Here is a 17,327-nt window from a genome sequence, read left to right on the forward strand (position 1 = left end):
GATATTTACTATTATCTCCTAAAATGTGACTCATCCAACCATTTCCAAACCAGAACTTAATGTCACCTTTATGACTTTCACGCTGTTACAGACTGTTTCTTACATTAACATATCGCATCAACGTACAGCTTCAACTTCCAAACGTTTCCTTTTCCCTCAGATCCCACAGATCAGCTATGCATCCACGGCCCCAGAGCTCAGCGACGACCGGCGGTACGACTTCTTCTCCCGGGTCGTCCCTCCGGACAGCTTCCAGGCCCAGGCGATGGTGGACATCGTGAAGGCCATGGGCTGGAACTACGTCTCCACAGTGGCCTCAGAGGGCAGCTATGGGGAGAAGGGGGTGGACGCCTTCATGCAGCTGTCCAGAGAAGCAGGTAAGACGCTGAGATCTGCTGCTTGTGGCTCTGTTTGGTGGTGAAAGAGGAAGGATGTTTTCATGGTGTCATGGCAGCCATGCAAAGCTGGAATCCTTTACAACTGAACTTCATTTCTAATGACGGTTTGATTGAAGTACGTTTTCTGCTGGATGACTTTCTCTGTATCAATACGTTTCTAATCAACATATCTCGACTGAACATGACAAAAGCAGCCTAAAGATTGGGATTCAATTTGTTCCCGCGGCACTTCTGTAAGTAATAACTTGTATTTAGAAGGAGTCAAATCAATATCGTTGAAAAGTTGTTGTTTTGCATTTTGGCTCATTTTAGTAGGGATTTTTTGCATTTAAATTTGGTTCAAGTTTGACAGTTTTGGGCCAGATTGTGTTGTTTGTCTCAGTTTGATCATTTTGTCACGTTTTCATAGTGTTATTTTGGTCCTTTTTGAATCTAATGTTGGCATTTTTGCTCCAGTTGGGCTTTTTGCATCCTATTTTTTATTGTTTTCTCTGTCAATTTGGCAAAATTCTTTCACAGTTTGGTTTTTTGCATCCAATTTTGACTTTCTGACGTCATTTTGTGTCTTCTTTTGGTTATTTGTGTCTGATTTGTCATTTTGTGGTTGACTTGTCTCATTGTGGTCCTTTTTCTTTCTCATTTTGGTCATTTTGCATCAAATTTTGGTCATTGTGTGTCTCATTTCCGTAGTTTTGGATCTTGTTTTGATCTTTTGTTGCCTGATTTTGGTCCTTTTTCTTTCTCATGTTTATCATTTAGTTTCTCATTGTGGTGGTTTTGCATCTCTTTTTGGTTGTTTTATATGAACAACCCTCTTAAACGTCTTCAGAAATCATTAAAAAATATGCTCTTTGGTTTATGCCTCCATCCTTTAGGGCTGGACCCGAATATCCGAATATTCATTCGCTACGACACTATCCGGATATTAATTTTGGTATCCGAATATTCGGCCCGCCCCATCCACCCCCGGTCGGATGTTACCGGGCAGAACGAATATTCGGCGTTACTGTCTTCCCTCCACCTTCGGCCCACATCAGATCATATCAGCTCATCTCGTCATGTGATCACATAAACATATACACATATGTCTATAACATATACACATATGTCGATGTGATCACCCCCTCCTCCCCCCAGACGAAAATATTCAGAGCTCGTCTCTTCACCTTCGGTCCACTTCGGCTCATCCCGTCGTGTTCGGCTCATCTCGGCTCCTCCATTCATGTTTCTTACCACCACCTGAATGGCCGGGTGGCTGCCGACTCTGATGTCACGCTTCACTTTGTTGCATAAACACAAGACAAGATGCTGAAGACCTCCGCTGTTTGGGAATTCTTCAGTTTAACTGAAGACAAAAGGAAGGCAGTGTACAAAATTTGCGTCCGGGAGACCAGACGAATGGATCCGAATACTCAGGCAGGTCTCCTCTGGTCCAGAAGACGAGACGAATGGATCCGAATATTCGGGCCGTCTCCACCCCGCGCTGCCCCCCGCCCCCGTTGGACGTTACGGGGCGGAATGAATATTTGGATATTCGTCTTTAATAGAGCCCAAATATCCGGAGACCAGAAACCACTATTCGGGCCAGCCCTACCATCCTCCCATTCTAATGTAGATTTAGTGGCTCTTTAAGCCTTTAGTGCAGCATCAACGGTGATAAATTAGTTAATTTTTAAAAATAAAATTACATCCCTTTAAAGCATAATTGAGAGTGCAGTTATGTTGTACAGGCGCAGGATTTTGAAAAGATGTGGTTGAGATAAAATGGAGCAAACGGAAACCAAACTAGCTGGTGGGCAACATGAAACCTGAGACGAACCGTTGAGGTTTTCAGCGGAAGGCGTCACGTCTTTCGTGCTCGGCTTCCTCTCTTTCTGAACGCTCTGCTGCCGCTGAAAGCTGCCGAACACGAGCTGCCGTTGTAGCGATGAAGGAGCTCCTGCAGAGTCGCCGCTGTGCAGTTTGAAAGTTGCATTTGTCGTCTCTCAGTTGTGGAAACTCGGCAAGCCGCTAGAGATTCCTGCCTGCAGCTGCACTTGTTGGCTCTTCTGTTGCTCGTGAATTTTGCAAACAGCAGCTCCTGTACTTTGGATTATTGTCGAACCCTAATGTGATGTTTTGTGCTGGAGTCGATGCCAAGATTTTCTGCAAATGTTATCGACCTGCTCGATCATAATAAGATCAATATGTTGACCCTGAAGTCAAGCAAACTGGGCGTGATATGAGACCACCACAGTCCAGACACAATATATGAACTGGTTTGCTCATTTTGTCGTTCTTCCATAGTTTTATTTAGATCCTTTTTGTATCTAATTTTGGTATTTTTGCTCCATTTGGGTCTTTTTGCATCTTAGTTTGTGTCTAATTTTGACTTTCTGTTGTGATTTTGTGTGTTCTTGTGGTTGTTTTATGTCTCATTTTGCATTGAGTTTTGGCTGTTTGCGCCTCATTTTGTGTCTAATTTCTATTGTTTCGAATCCCCTTAGGACTAATTTTGGAATCATCCTGTTTTTTGTCGGGTTATCGAGTGAGTTTTTCTTTTCTCAGTGATTTTTAACGTTTAGTTTAACAATGTGTGAAATAACAGTAAATACCTCTTACTACTACTGCTTAAAACTGCTGAATGTAGTCCCTATTTTCTATACTTTTCACAAACTTCAGTGTGATTTTCTGTGAGGATAAAGTGTTAGAATGAAGTGCTCTAAGCCTGCACGGTGTTTACTGTTGTTCTTTTGCGCCTGTGTTTGTTTAATTTAGTCTCATTATTCCATTAAAAGTGCTCCTAGCCAGACGTTCTTGAGCTATTGTCATCTCTGATAACATTTTGGCCACAAACCTGCTTAGAAATCAAAGAAAGCCGGACTTCCAGCAGCAGAATCTGCCTCAGGTTGTGTCTGTTGTGTGAGCTTCCTTCAGTATCGCGCTAATCCAGTGGCAGTCGACGGATAAAAGCTGCTCACCGAGGATTCTGACGCTTTAATGTGAATAAATCCCGGCTAACAAGATAAAAAAACATCAAGGAATGCCGAGCCGGTGAGACGCAAACTGTTGAGTCAGGAACTAATGAGCTGTTGATTTGCTCTCTGAATAATCCGGCTGACATTTGGACGATCTGATGACTCTCCACAGTCGCCGGTTGGGTGACATTTATGAGCCGCAGATTTTAGGGGATTATCGAAGGACGCCAGAGATCCTCACTGATGGCCGTCGATGCAGGTCTTCATGAAAGGAAAACTCCTACGATGTTCTCGATTTCATGAAGACAAACAACAGACTCTGGGAGGTTAGAAGTTACTGGAAGAGCTAGAAAATGATTAGAAACGTGTCAAACAGCTGCTTTTTTTGTCACTGAGATCAGCGATAAGTGAGGAAAATGTTGAGCTTTCACTTAGATTATACAATCTACTTTTCAGAGCAAAAAGCAGCGCTGTCAGAGCTTTAGAACTTCACTTTTGTGGGGTTTGAATAATAAAACTGCAGCAGTTTAGCCCTCCTGTTTTCCTCATTTACGGCACCAAAAAATATTGTTTCTTTGTCTGAAAAAAATCCAAAAATTCATCAAAAAAATTCCCCAAATTTATTTAAAAAATTGCAAAATCTTCAGGAAGCAAATTCATTAGAAGTTTCTCTTAAACATTTTATTTTAAAAAATTCCCAAATTTGGCAAGAAATAAAAAATAAATTTGGAATATTTAAAAAAAATAAAAATCTTCCAAAAAAATCCTAAAAATATCTAAAGTGATTTCAGATATATCAGTAAAACTTCGAATATTTTCTTTAAGAACATTCAGAAAAAAAATTCAGCGAATTGTTGCTGGACTTTGGTTGATTTTTCCCCCCGAATGTTCTTAAAGAAACTTTTTTTTAACATTTCTTTTTTTTCCACCAAAAAAAAATCAGAAATTTTCCAAAAATGCTGAAAATGTGGAAGTTTTAACTGTGAAATATGTGGTTTTCCCCACATTTTCGAACTTTAAAACGAGTCAATTTTGACCCACAGGACAACACGAGGGTTAAAACCATCATCGGTGCTCTGGATGTGTTCTTGTTGTGTTTGGCAAAAATGACAACAAAGCGATTGTCCAAAATACATTCAGCTCCTCAAAATGTCGTTAAAATCTTCCCAAAAGGACAAAAACTTGCTCACAATGGCTACAAGATTTTCAAAATACCAAAAACTCATCCGAAATAAAAATACAAGAACGCTCCAAATGGTTCAAAAGGTTCAAGACCTGCAGAATTTAAAGCAGTTTGTGTGTGTTATCTTCTCAGTGACTAATCCAGACTGTATTGATCTCAGCAGCTTCCTTCTATCTCTCTCTCTCTCTCTCTCACACACACACACACACACACACACACACACACACACACACACACACACACACACACACACACACACACGGTGATAATTAGTCGTGTGCCGGCTGATTAGCGGTTAAAGTTTCTCTCTTATCTGAACTTTGAATAAGCAGCAGGTTCAGGTTCTTCCTCAGTCAGATTATTTCAGGGTTATTTCAGTTTTTAGCTCTTATCTCAGTCGTTATAAAGACTCTGAATTCATCAATTTTTTTTTTCTTTTATCTCACAGAAAGAAACTGATTTCCGGAACAAAACAAAACAAAAAGGCTAAAATCTTGCTGCAAAGATGCCAGAAAAAACTCTGTGTAAAGAAACAAAAATAAAATAAATAATAACTGTAAATCAGCATGCTAGTTAATTCTTTTTGTTCTAAATTTTATCTGTAATTCAACAAAACATGGGAATTCTGTAACGTTAAAATCAATAAATAATATTAGAAAATCCCGATAAATACAATTTACCATTTTTAATTGTTAATATGCAGATTTTTCTTCAAAAACAACAAAACAGAACTTCCCATAATGACTCATTCCATCTCAGTCATAAAATTCTCTGATTTGTTTTAATTTTCCATCATCCATCCATCCATCCATCCATCCATCCATCCATCATCCATCCATCATCCGTCATCCATCATCCATCCATCCATCCATCATCCATCCATTATCCATCCATCATCCATCCATCATCTATCCATCATCCATCCATCCATCATCCATCCATCCATCATCCATCCATCATCTATCCATCATCCATCCATCCATCATCCATCCATCATCTATCATCCATCCATCATCTATCCATCCATCCTTCCATCCATCCATCCATCATCCATCCATCCATCCATCATCCATCCATCCATCACCCATCCATCATCCATCCATCTATCCATCCATCCATCCATCCATCCATCACCCATCCTTCCATCCATCCATTCATCCATCCATCATCTATCATCCATCCATAATCTATCCATCATCCATCCATCCATCCATCCATCATCCATCCATCTATCATCCATCCATAATCTATCCATCATCCATCCATCCATCCATCATCCATCCATAATCTATCCATCCATCCATCTATCATCCATCATCCATCCATAATCTATCCATCCATCCATCCATCTATCATCCATCCATCCATCCATCCATCCATCCATCTATCATCCATCCATCCATCTATCATCCATCATCCATCCATCCATCCATCCATCCCCCTTTAAACAGCAATAATACATAATAATATGTATTATGAAGAATACTATAGTAATTAGTTTATTTTTTCTGGGATAAATCTGTAAAACGTGTGTCAGTTGTTCAAAAACAACCGTTAAAAACTAAAAAAGGATATTTTTAGAAGTGTTTTTGACATTATGAGCAGCAGATGGTGGACTTTTCTGTGATGACAACGTTCGGTGTGGAGATTTGTGGCGCTCTCTTCAGACTCTCAGGTCGTAATCACAGCTTCAGTTGTCAGCTGTTTGCTTCTCCGTCGTCCTCCATCTCCTTCCTGAACCTGCGTCCCCTCAGTGTGTTTGTTTATGCATTCATTAGGCTGCAGCGGTACGAGCAGCAGAGCAGCACTTAATACGCCGGCTAATTTGCCTATTTGATTACCTGAGAATCCCGGAAGGCGTCCGTCAGACGGTTATTGGTCTCCTCTGCCGCCGTAAACACCGAGCAGCGACAAGGCGCTCATCGCCACCGCGGAAATAAAAAGGAAATGAACAGAGAGGTGGAATTTACTCCATCAGGCCTCCAGGAGTCCGTCTGGACGGTCTGAAGAGATTCACTGAGAGATCCGTCTGCCCCAGGTCACAGAAGATCTTCAGTCGTGTTCTTCGGAGGCTGGACTAATGTTTTTTCAGCCCAGCAGGCCGTCATTCTTCAGCAGAGTTCCTCCCCTCGCTTCTCCACTTAGAGAACAAACCCACAAAGGAAAAAAAACCCAATCTGATTCACAAACAAGCACTTTAGAGAGACGTTTAACGGCGTCCCGCGGGCTGCACTTACAAGTCAAAGACACATGAATGTTTCAGGATGGAGAGTCTTTGTGTGAACCTGAGGCACAACTGTACACAAAGCTATCATTAATGAACACAAAATGACTACAAAAGGACACAAAACGAGCGTAAAAGGACACAAAATGACCATAAAAGACACAAAATGACCACAAAAGACACTAAATGACCACAAAAGACACTAAATGACCACGAAAGGACACAAAATGACCACAAAAGGACACAAAACGGCCACAAAAGGACACAAAACAGCCACAAAAGGACACAAAACGGCCACAAAAGGACACAAAATGACCATAAAAGACACAAAATGACCACAAAGAGACACAAAATGACCAGAAAAAAACACAAAATCACCAGAAAAAACACAAAATGACCACAAAAAGAAATAAAATGACCACAAAGAAACACAAAATGTCCACAAAAGGACACAAAATGACCCAAAAAGACATAAAATGACTACAAAGATACACAAAATGACTACAAAGAGACACAAAGATCACAGACACACAGTGACCACAAAGAGACACTAAATGACCACAATTAGACACAAAATTATCAAAATCTGACACAAAATAACCACAAAAGGACACAAAGCAACCATAAAAGACACAAAAAGACCCTTAAAAGACTCAAAACAACCAAAAATGAACAAACTGTCCACAAAAGGACACAAAACAGCTATAAAGGACACAAAATGACCACAAAAAGACACAAAAGGACCACAAAGTACTCAAAATGACCACAAAGACAGACAAAACAACAAATGTGTTTATTTTTGTTGTTTTGTTATCATTTGCTTCTTCATTCGGTCACCTTGCATCCCGTTTTGCGTCTGTCTGATAATTCTGTGTCTTTTTATGGATATTTTGCGTCTGTTTGTTGTTTTGTGAATGTTTGTGATCATTATCTGTCTTTTTGTGGTTGTTTTGTGCATGTTTGTGATCATTATCTGTCTTTTTGTGGTTGCTTTGTGCATGTTTGTGATCATTATCTGTCTTTTTGTGGTTGTTTTGTGCATGTTTGTGATCATTATCTGTCTTTTTGTGGTTGCTTTGTGCATGTTTGTGATCATTATCTGTCTTTTGTGGTTGTTTTGTGCATGTTTGTGATCATTATCTGTCTTTTTGTGGTTGCTTTGTGCATGTTTGTGATCATTATCTGTCTTTTTGTGGTTGTTTTGCATCTCATCGTCTTCATTTTGCATCACATTTTTGCCTTTTTGTGTCACCTTGTGGTGATTTTGTACCTTTTGTGCCTCCTTTCTGTCATGTTTCAGCTCATTTTCCGTCTCTTTCTGGGATCTTTCCAGCCGAAGCCCTCTGACCCTTTAAACTCGGGGTCTTCTGCCTCATCAGTCTCTTCAGTAAATCCGTCCGTCGGCGAGAATAAAATCACCAACGGTTCTTTCTCCTTTTTCTTTTTCCGCATTCCAAATCCGCAGCACGTCCAGAGCAGACTTTTTCCGACTGTAATTCCCTCGAATTTTCGATATCTCTTCCTCAGAATGATTTTCTCCGTCAAGTGTAATTTTGAGATATAAAGCCCTGATGGACAAATGATCCATTCTGAAGCATCTTTAGCTTGAATTCCTGAAGCGACACGGTGAAAATAGTTTAAAGCAGTTTGATTTTTCGTGCAGCTGCTGATCCATGACCTTAAATCCTGTCAATAACGTAATAATCGAACACATTAAGTGACTCATTCGCTGCTGCTTCGTCTGTTTTCGTTTCTTCTTGGCACAGATGTGACTCCTCGTGGTTGAATAGAGGTTAAGGGCTGAATTAAAGGCGGCAGCAGGTGTATGGCTGATTGCGGCGCAGCGATGACTCACAGGTTTCATCTCGCTCGTGGATTCCCCCGCCGTCGAGCGGAAAGCGAAGCCGAAGCTCCTCCACAATCGCTCGGCGTCCGTCGTGTCTCCGGGCCAAAAGAGGGGAGATAAGAGCAGACAGCATCCTCTGAAACTAGCCCCGTTCCTCCCTCCAGATAAGCTAAAGAGCTTAAAACGGCGACTCAAAAGAGCAGAACTGGGATCAAGTGATCTAATGCGCCGCGTTTGATGGCAGGAGTGTTCGTGGGAGGACGTGGAGTTCAAGTTCAAATGGGAAAAACGAAGAAGTGATGCTAGAATCAAAGTGTTGTCATGAGCGCCTCTCTGTGGTCGTTCTTTTGTTTCTTTGTGGTCATTTTGTGTCTGTAATACATTTTCAGTCTTTTTGTGGCAGTTTTACATCTTGTTCTGGTCAGTTTTTCTCCCTTTGTAGCCATTTTTCCATCTCTTTGTGGTCATTTTGTGTCTTGCTTTGGTTGTTTTACACAACTTTGTGATGCTTCTGCGCTTGTCTGTCATCATTTTGTGTTTCTTTGTGGTCATTTTGTGTATTCATGGTTGTTTCGTGACATTTTGGGACTCATTCTGGTCATTATATGTGTAGTAGGGGTTGCTTTGTGTCTTACTTTTGTTTTTTCACATTTCTGTGAGATCTTGTGTCTGTTTATGATGATTTTGCATCACTTTATGGTCATTTTGTGTCTCTTTGTGGTTTTGTTTCATTTGATGATGATTTTGCATCACTTTATGGTCATTTTGTGTCTCTTTGTGGTTGTTTTGTTTCATTTGATGATGATTTTGCATCACTTTATGGTCATTTTGTGTCTCTTTGTGGTTGTTTTGTTTCATTTTATGATGATTTTGAATCACTTTATGGTCATTTTGTGTCTCTTTGTGGTTGTTTTGTTTCATTTTATGATGATTTTGAATCACTTTATGGTCATTTTGTGTCTCTTTGTGGTTGTTTTGTTTCATTTTATGATGATTTTGAATCACTTTATGGTCATTTTGTGTCTCTTTGTGGTTGTTTTGTTTCATTTTATGATGATTTTGCATCACTTTATGGTCATTTTGTGTCTCTTTGTGGTTGTTTTGTTTCATTTTATGATGATTTTGCATCACTTTATGGTCATTTTGTGTCTCTTTGTGATTGTTTTGTGTCTCTTCATGGTCATTTTATGTGTTTGTGGTCATTTTGCATTGTTTGCAGTTGTTTTGTGTCTTTGTGATGATTTTTCATCACTTTGCGGTCTTTTTGCATGTGTGATATACACCTCCTCTCAAAAGTTTTAAGACACTTTCTCATTCAAATAAATTAGAACCTGTCTCAAAATGTTTGACAGGGGGTGTATCTGGTCAGGTTTGGATTTCTATCTGGTCATTTTCTGCATTTTGTGGTCGTTTTGACTCGTTTTTGGGACACGTTTTAGTCATTTTGTGGCTCTTTTGTGGTAATTTGCATCTTCATTTGGTCACCTTGCACCGCCTGTGTTTGTTTTTGCGTCTCATCATCTTTATTTTGCATCACGTTTTTGTCTTTTTTGCCGCTTTGTGGTCATTTTGTATCTTTGCGATCCATTTCCGTCTTCTTTTTGTGTCTCTTCAGTTCAGCTCAGGACATTTTCTGTCCAACTGTTGGGAGAGTTTTCAGCCTAAACGCATTAAAACGGAGCTGCAGACATGTCGACATGCACAGTTCTGCCTCATTTATCAGCTGATGATTCTCGCTGACACTCAGTCATAGCTTCACATATGAGTCCATCCGTCTTCCTGACACTCGGCTCGATCGTACGCTGCGTCCATAAAGATTTCGGGAAAACAGCTTCAGAATAAGCAATAAAGTAACTGAACTAAGAAATCCCGCCACCATAATTCCCCCCCGGATCACCGATAGCATGATAGCGGGCTTGCTAATCTTAAAATAGCACTGAATCCTTTCTATCCACATGGAATTGGGCATGAAAGCCTGTAAAATAATAACTTACAGAGAATCAGCTGAAGAATCAAGGACGTGTTGTGTTTGTAAATGCTTCATTCATTCTTTGTTCAGGATTGAAGTGTGTGAAGGTGTTTGGATTTAATTAGCAACATTGATTATTAGCTTTAGAACACTGTCAGAGGTTTAAAAAAAACAGAAAATAGGTTTTTATGTCACGTTCTGATCACAGAACATGAATTCACCAGCCGGAGTCAGCCGCACAAGTGTCCAACAAACAGATCAGCAATAATTAGATTAGAAATAATTAGATTAGTAATAATTTCCAGCAATTACGTTGATCCAGTTAAGTAGCTTAAACCTGCCGGAGCAGCTTCTTCCAATTTGCTCATGTCGTGACCCAGCCTTGATGAAAGTGCCCTGAAACCAGGCTGGTAAACCTGTCAAGTATTCACATCGGAGAAGCAGCGTCGGGTAATTTGGAGCTTAAGAACTGACTGAAAGCATCAATCAGTGAGTTGTTAATTGATTTTTCTGCACGTCAGCTCTTCGTTTTAGGTCTGGAGGTTCATTTTTGGGCTTCTGGGGATTCAAAAGTCAGTAAATCAACGGGGACCTTCTCATGACGGATGCTGGCGTGATGCACAGAGAGCTTTAAGTCCATTATCGTCACGGAGACAGACGTGAACGCTGCTGCTGCTGTGTTTGCTTTCAGATTGACATTATTACATACAAGCAGCGTGTGCAGGACGAGACATGCAAACCAGGAGCGGCCGTTATTATCCTCATGATCTAAGCTGCACTCTCTGAGCGAATCCAAGTCATTCTGTCTGCAAGCTAACGTTTATGTAACATTATTCAACCCTGTAGGACCGAATGAGTGCAGATTAAAACCTCTGTAATGCAGTTTATTATTCTCTAACGTCGTCATAATGAGTCATGATGAAGCTGAAGGTGAATCTGTTCAAACAGCTCACTGATGAAACTGTGTCTGCACAAAAAACTCCTTTATTCCACATATTTAAAGCAGTTTACAGCCACTTTGTTTATCTGCGTGTTATAAAAAGTAAATCTACGAAAAGATAACTGGTGGTTTTATAGCGATATCTGCAACAGATTTAAAGAACTAATAACACTCTCTGTCGAATGTATCGGTAACTTTGGTGAATGTCTGTTTTGTCTGTTTAATAGAACCTAAATACAAACATGTGAAGGCAGAAAGGATCATGATGACACTGTATGTCAAGCTAATTTTAGTTCAGGTTCCACATTCAGCCCAATTTAAGTGAGCAGTAAAATCAAGACCATAACAGGCCTATAAATAACCTCATTCCACATTTTCCCTTTGTTTTATTGTAAAAAAAAAGTATATTCTGAAAATGTTCACATTTAAAGTTCAGACAAAAAAGGCAAAAATCAACAAAGCACGAGAAAATGTTACAAAAATGTGAAACAAGAAATGACATGAAGCAAAGACAAACAAAATGAGACAAAAAGTTACAAAAGCGACAAAAAATGAGACAGAAACTACACGAACGAGACAAAATCACAAAAAGCGGGAGAAACAAATTGACAAAAAAGTAGATAAGCAGCACAAGCAAGCAAAAAAACACCACAAAAATGACACAACGTTATACAAAACAATGAATAAAGCAAACACAAAATTACAAAAATAAGACAAAAAAAACCACAAGTGAGACAAAATTGGAAACACAGAACAACGAAACCAGACACGAAACAATATAAACATGAGGCAAAAATCAGACAAAAGAAACAACAAAACAAGCGAAAATGTCACAAAAATGAGACACAAGTAACGAAAGAACAATCAATAATCTAATGTTTTACTTCATGATCAAAACAACTTTTCATGGTCGAGAAATTATTTAAAATTTATTAGTTTTACTAATTTACAATCTGCAGTTAATGTCTTCTCTGTAATTTTTACACTTTGAGGATCGTATTGGATCCTCTGGAGGACCATGATGTGATGCCGGTGGAGCAGCATCATGATGTGAAGCACGGGTGGTGGCGGCATCATGATGTGAAGCACGGTGGAGGTAGCATCATGATGTGAAGCACGGTGGGTGCAGCATCATGATGTGAAGCACGGTGGTGGCAGCATCATGATGTGAAGCACGGTGGAGGCAGCATCATGATGTGAAGCACGGTGGAGGCAGCATCATGATGTGAAGCACGGTGGTGGCAGCATCATGATGTGAAGCACGGTGGAGGCAGCATCATGATGTGAAGCACGGTGGTGGCAGCATCATGATGTGAAGCACGGTGGTGGCAGCATCATGATGTGAAGCACGGTGGAGGCAGCATCATGATGTGAAGCACGGTGGAGGCAGCATCATGATGTGAAGCACGGTGGTGGCAGCATCATGATGTGAAGCACGGTGGAGGTAGCATCATGATGTGAAGCACGGTGGAGGCAGCATCATGATGTGAAGCACGGTGGTGGCAGCATCATGATGTGAAGCACGGTGGAGGCAGCATCATGATGTGAAGCACGGTGGAGGCAGCATCATGATGTGAAGCACGGTGGAGGCAGCATCATGATGTGAAGCACGGTGGTGGCAGCATCATGATGTGAAGCACGGTGGTGGCAGCATCATGATGTGAAGCACGGTGGAGGTAGCATCATGATGTGAAGCACGGTGGTGGCAGCATCATGATGTGAAGCACGGTGGAGGGCAGCATCATGATGTGAAGCACGTGGTGGCAGCATCATGATGTGAAGCACAGTGAGGCAGCATCATGATGTGAAGCACGGTGGTGGCTAGGACTGGGCGATATGACCAAAATTTTATATCCCGATACGGTATACATCACGATAGAGCATAAACATAAACAAAATGCTTACTTCGTGTTTGAGTCTGTTGTTGGGACCGGGCAGGCGGCATACCTTACAAAGTACGGTAGTCTGATCCTTGCGGTCTTTTTAAATCCAAACCACCGCCATATGACAGAAGTTCCCCCTCTTTAGGTACAAGCTCGTCGGTTTGAGCTGGTTGTTCGTTCATCTTGTTGTTTAGATTGTTCTTCTGAGTCCAGTCCACTGTCTTCCTCCATAGCTGTTTATGTTTTAGCCGGCGTGCCACTGTTGCCAACTCCTCAGTAAGGAAAGTCGCTATTGGCTGTCCCTAAAGTCGATAGAAGTCGCTAAATGACGTCATCGCCTAATTTGCATATTTCCCAGTTGCATGTAATTGTAATCAATGTTGTAGAGAGAGGAATAATGTTGTGGAAGAGACCAAAAAGTGAGTATAAAACACCCAAAATATTTTTTTGAACCGGAGACTAATGCTGTGGTTTATTTTAGTATGACAGTGAAGAAACATTTTTGTTTATATCCCGCTCCGTAAGTGCTGGATGGGATCTGTAGTGACTTTGTGCATGTGCGATTCATCTACCGTCTGGCCGCGAGGATGTGTGTCCTCTAATCAGACACTGGGACTGCTGTGGGGTTACTGGACTGACAGCCTGTGCTCTGGGAGGGGGAGAAGCTCACAGCAGGCACCTGCTGCATGTTGAAAACAGTAACTGCAGAATGATCCGAGTTTTCCTATCAGTCTTCAAAACGGCAGAAAAAGTCGCTAGATTTGTTGCTAGTCGCTTTTGACAAAAAAAGTTGCTAAGGACGCTTTGGAAAGTCGCTAGATTTCGTGAGAAAGTCGCTAAGCTGGCAAACACTGCCGCGTGCCTGGGCTTGCCGTAAGGCACGTCGGTGACGTAAATACTGCCGTAAAGGTGTTTTGCGACACTGCGATATAAACGATAGGATCTTCCACATAAAACGATAGACATTTTCTATCGTCCAGACGTATATATCGTCATATTGCCCAGCCCAAGTGGTGGCAGCATCATGTTGCAGCATGGTGGTGGCATCATCATGATGTTTCTCAGGCAGCTGGAAGACTTGTAAGGTAGAGGTAAATGAAAGCAGAAAAATCCTGGAGGACAACTGATGCAGTGTGAAGAGAACCTTAACTCGGAGAAGAATGGTTTTAAATCCAGACGATGAGTCGAAGCAAACGGTCAAAGATCCTCAGAAATGGATTACAGATGACAAGTCTGAAGTTCTGGAGGCCAAGTCAGAGTCCAGACCTCAATCTAACTGAGAATTAATATCTGGACTTTAAAAAAATGTTGTTTACTCATAATTCCTGTGGAACTTGACAGAGTTTAACAGTTTATGGAGAAGAATGAACTGCAGCATCCAGATGTTCAGACTGATTGAGACTAACAGGATCAATGATGGAGCTTCAGTTGAAGGTTTATTTACTAATTAACTGGCTTGAAATAGGTGAATATTTATGCAGTTACTTATTTCATATTTTTAATTAGCAGCGTTGCTTTGTAGAAATCTGTGGTTTCAAGTCTTTTTTTTCTGTACGTTCTCGTCAACGGAGCCAAATTAAATTCAGACGGGAAAACTCCCAACAGAGGTGAATGCTTTTTTTTTATTTTTTATCAGCGCCGTATAAACGAGGAAATGATCCCACTTCTCGCTTGATTTATTGCCTCTGCAAACATTTCCCTAACGAGTTTGTGAGTCTCAATCGTGAGTTCCTTCGTTTGGTAAATTACGACCCCATTTAGAGTAAAATAGATGATGAACAGAGTTACTCGGGTTTCTACAGTCGTGTTCACGTTCTACCTCATTACCAGTTGGAGGCTGGTTACCATGGTAACCCAGCAACCTCCTGCTCGTTTCCTTGACCACCATCTGTTCGTTCATCGTAAAATCCCCAAACTTTCTTGTCCAATGCGAATGTTTGTTGGTTTTCCAGCTTCTCATGACAATTAACTCTACGTCTTTTTTTTTTTTTTTTTGATGGCCGATGAGTCAAAAAAAACAACATTTTTCACAGTTTGTGTCACTTTATCAAGATGTTATTGACAACCAGCTGTGGTCTGTATTAGCAGAGTTGACACAATGCGGTTATTTGCCAATTTATTTCAAATTTGCAGCGCAGCACGTCAACTCCTCCGACGTCCACCATATGTTCCGGTGCTGCAGAAAGACATGAAATCTAATTTAAGATCTGAATTGTTTGTTTGTGTTTAATATATTTTATTTTTTTCTGCGTGTGTGTGTGAAAGAAGAAAAGTTGAGCTAAGCTTCTATTAATCTATCACAGGAGAGCTGTCAGACTGCAGCAAACTGTTAATTTCCCTCATCAATTAACTGTTCAGAGTTTAAAATGCCATTAAAAAAAGGTGGAAAAATTGCCAAAAATGATCCCCTGAAGCCTGAGTGGGTTTATTCAAATGTCAGAAGAGTTTGAATCACAGAAAAAAACAGAAACTATTCATGTCTGAGGAGGATTTAAACCATTAATCACTTCTCAAACCGCTCATTTTCCGCCCAGAAAAGTGAATTTCACACGGCGAACTGTCAGTTGATTATTAAAGAAAGGAACCGCCACAGTTCTGCTCAATAATACAACATTTCTGTGGCTTTTCTGGGCGGAAATTTAAGCAGTTTGATCAACATGAAATAAAGACCAATTAATGCAATTAATGTGAAGGGAACCTGGGAGATTCTCCTGCTTTTATACATTTAGAATCAGCTTTTTTCCAGAGAACAAGGACGACTGTCAGCCTCGGCTTCCTCCTCCATCCTCCCTCTCTCTGCTGAGTAACAGCAGCTCATCAAATGTTCATTCCTCCGGTCAATAATTGACTGCGGTCCCTTTATTAGCCTCCTGTTAGCGCTGAAATTACAGAGTGGCTGCTGCTTCCATTAGCGGAGATGAACAGCTGTGTCGCATTAATCCAGATGTGTGAGTGCACATCTGTCCGTGTTGTAACTGCACTCGCTGACTTCAACATGGCTGTAAACGCTGCAGAAATAATATTTGTCGTGTTTGAAGCTGTGATAAATGAATTTGTCGTTTAGTCTTTGTTCTCTGCAGCACACAGTCTCATTAAGCGATTTCTGTAGCGTAGCTTATCTGTACCCTAAGGCTAATGATGAGCATCCCCAGGCTAATAACCACCATCGCAAGGCTAATCAATAGCATCCCTAGGCTAATAACTAGTATCCCTAGACTAATAACTAGCATCGCTATATTATTCAATAGCATCCCAAGGCTAATCAACAGCACCCTAAGACTGGTAGCCACCATCGCAAGGCTAATCAATACCATTCCTAGGCTAATAACCACCATCATAAGGCTAATCAATACCATTCCTAGGCTAATAGCCACCATCATAAGACTAATCAATAGCATCCTTAGGCTTATAACTAGTGTCCCAAGGCGGGTAACTAGCATCCCTATATTAATCAATAGCACCCTAAGCCTAATAACTACCATCACAGGGCTAATCAACAGCATCCCAAGGCTAGTAACTAACATTCTTATATTAATCAGCTAGCATCCCTAATGACTAATAACTAGCATCCACATACTAAAGCATGGCATTGGACCAATAATTAGTATCCCAAGGCAAACCAACTAGCATCCTTATATGAATCAATAACTACCCAAGGTTAATCAATACGCACCGGCCCGAGTGGCTTAGGTAACTATTCCATCACAGTAGCTATTGCTGGCTTTCTAGGGCTTATCAACATGGTATCGACAAGGCTAATACTATCAACTCAAGCCTATATATAATTAGCTTACCAAGCCTAATAACTACATTACAGTTGAAGCTACTCTATTAACATCCCCAGGTCAAAATAATAGCATCCCCTAGATTGATCAATAGCATCCTAAGGCTAATCAATAGCATCCAAATGCTAAATACTAACATCTC

The 17,327-nt window shown here is 40.7% G+C and overlaps 1 protein-coding gene across 1 annotated transcript in view; it reads left to right on the plus strand.

Moving 5' to 3' along the window:
- Positions 1 to 17,327, plus strand: part of LOC110966357 (metabotropic glutamate receptor 7) — a 262,684-nt gene that overhangs the window by 86,441 nt on the left and 158,916 nt on the right. The window contains 1 exon segment of the mRNA XM_051948878.1: positions 161 to 377. Within this exon segment, the coding sequence (XP_051804838.1) occupies positions 161 to 377 (217 nt within the window).

The sequence above is a fragment of the Acanthochromis polyacanthus genome, chromosome 5 (genome assembly GCF_021347895.1).
Source record: "Acanthochromis polyacanthus isolate Apoly-LR-REF ecotype Palm Island chromosome 5, KAUST_Apoly_ChrSc, whole genome shotgun sequence".
NCBI classification, from domain to species: domain Eukaryota; kingdom Metazoa; phylum Chordata; class Actinopteri; family Pomacentridae; genus Acanthochromis; species Acanthochromis polyacanthus.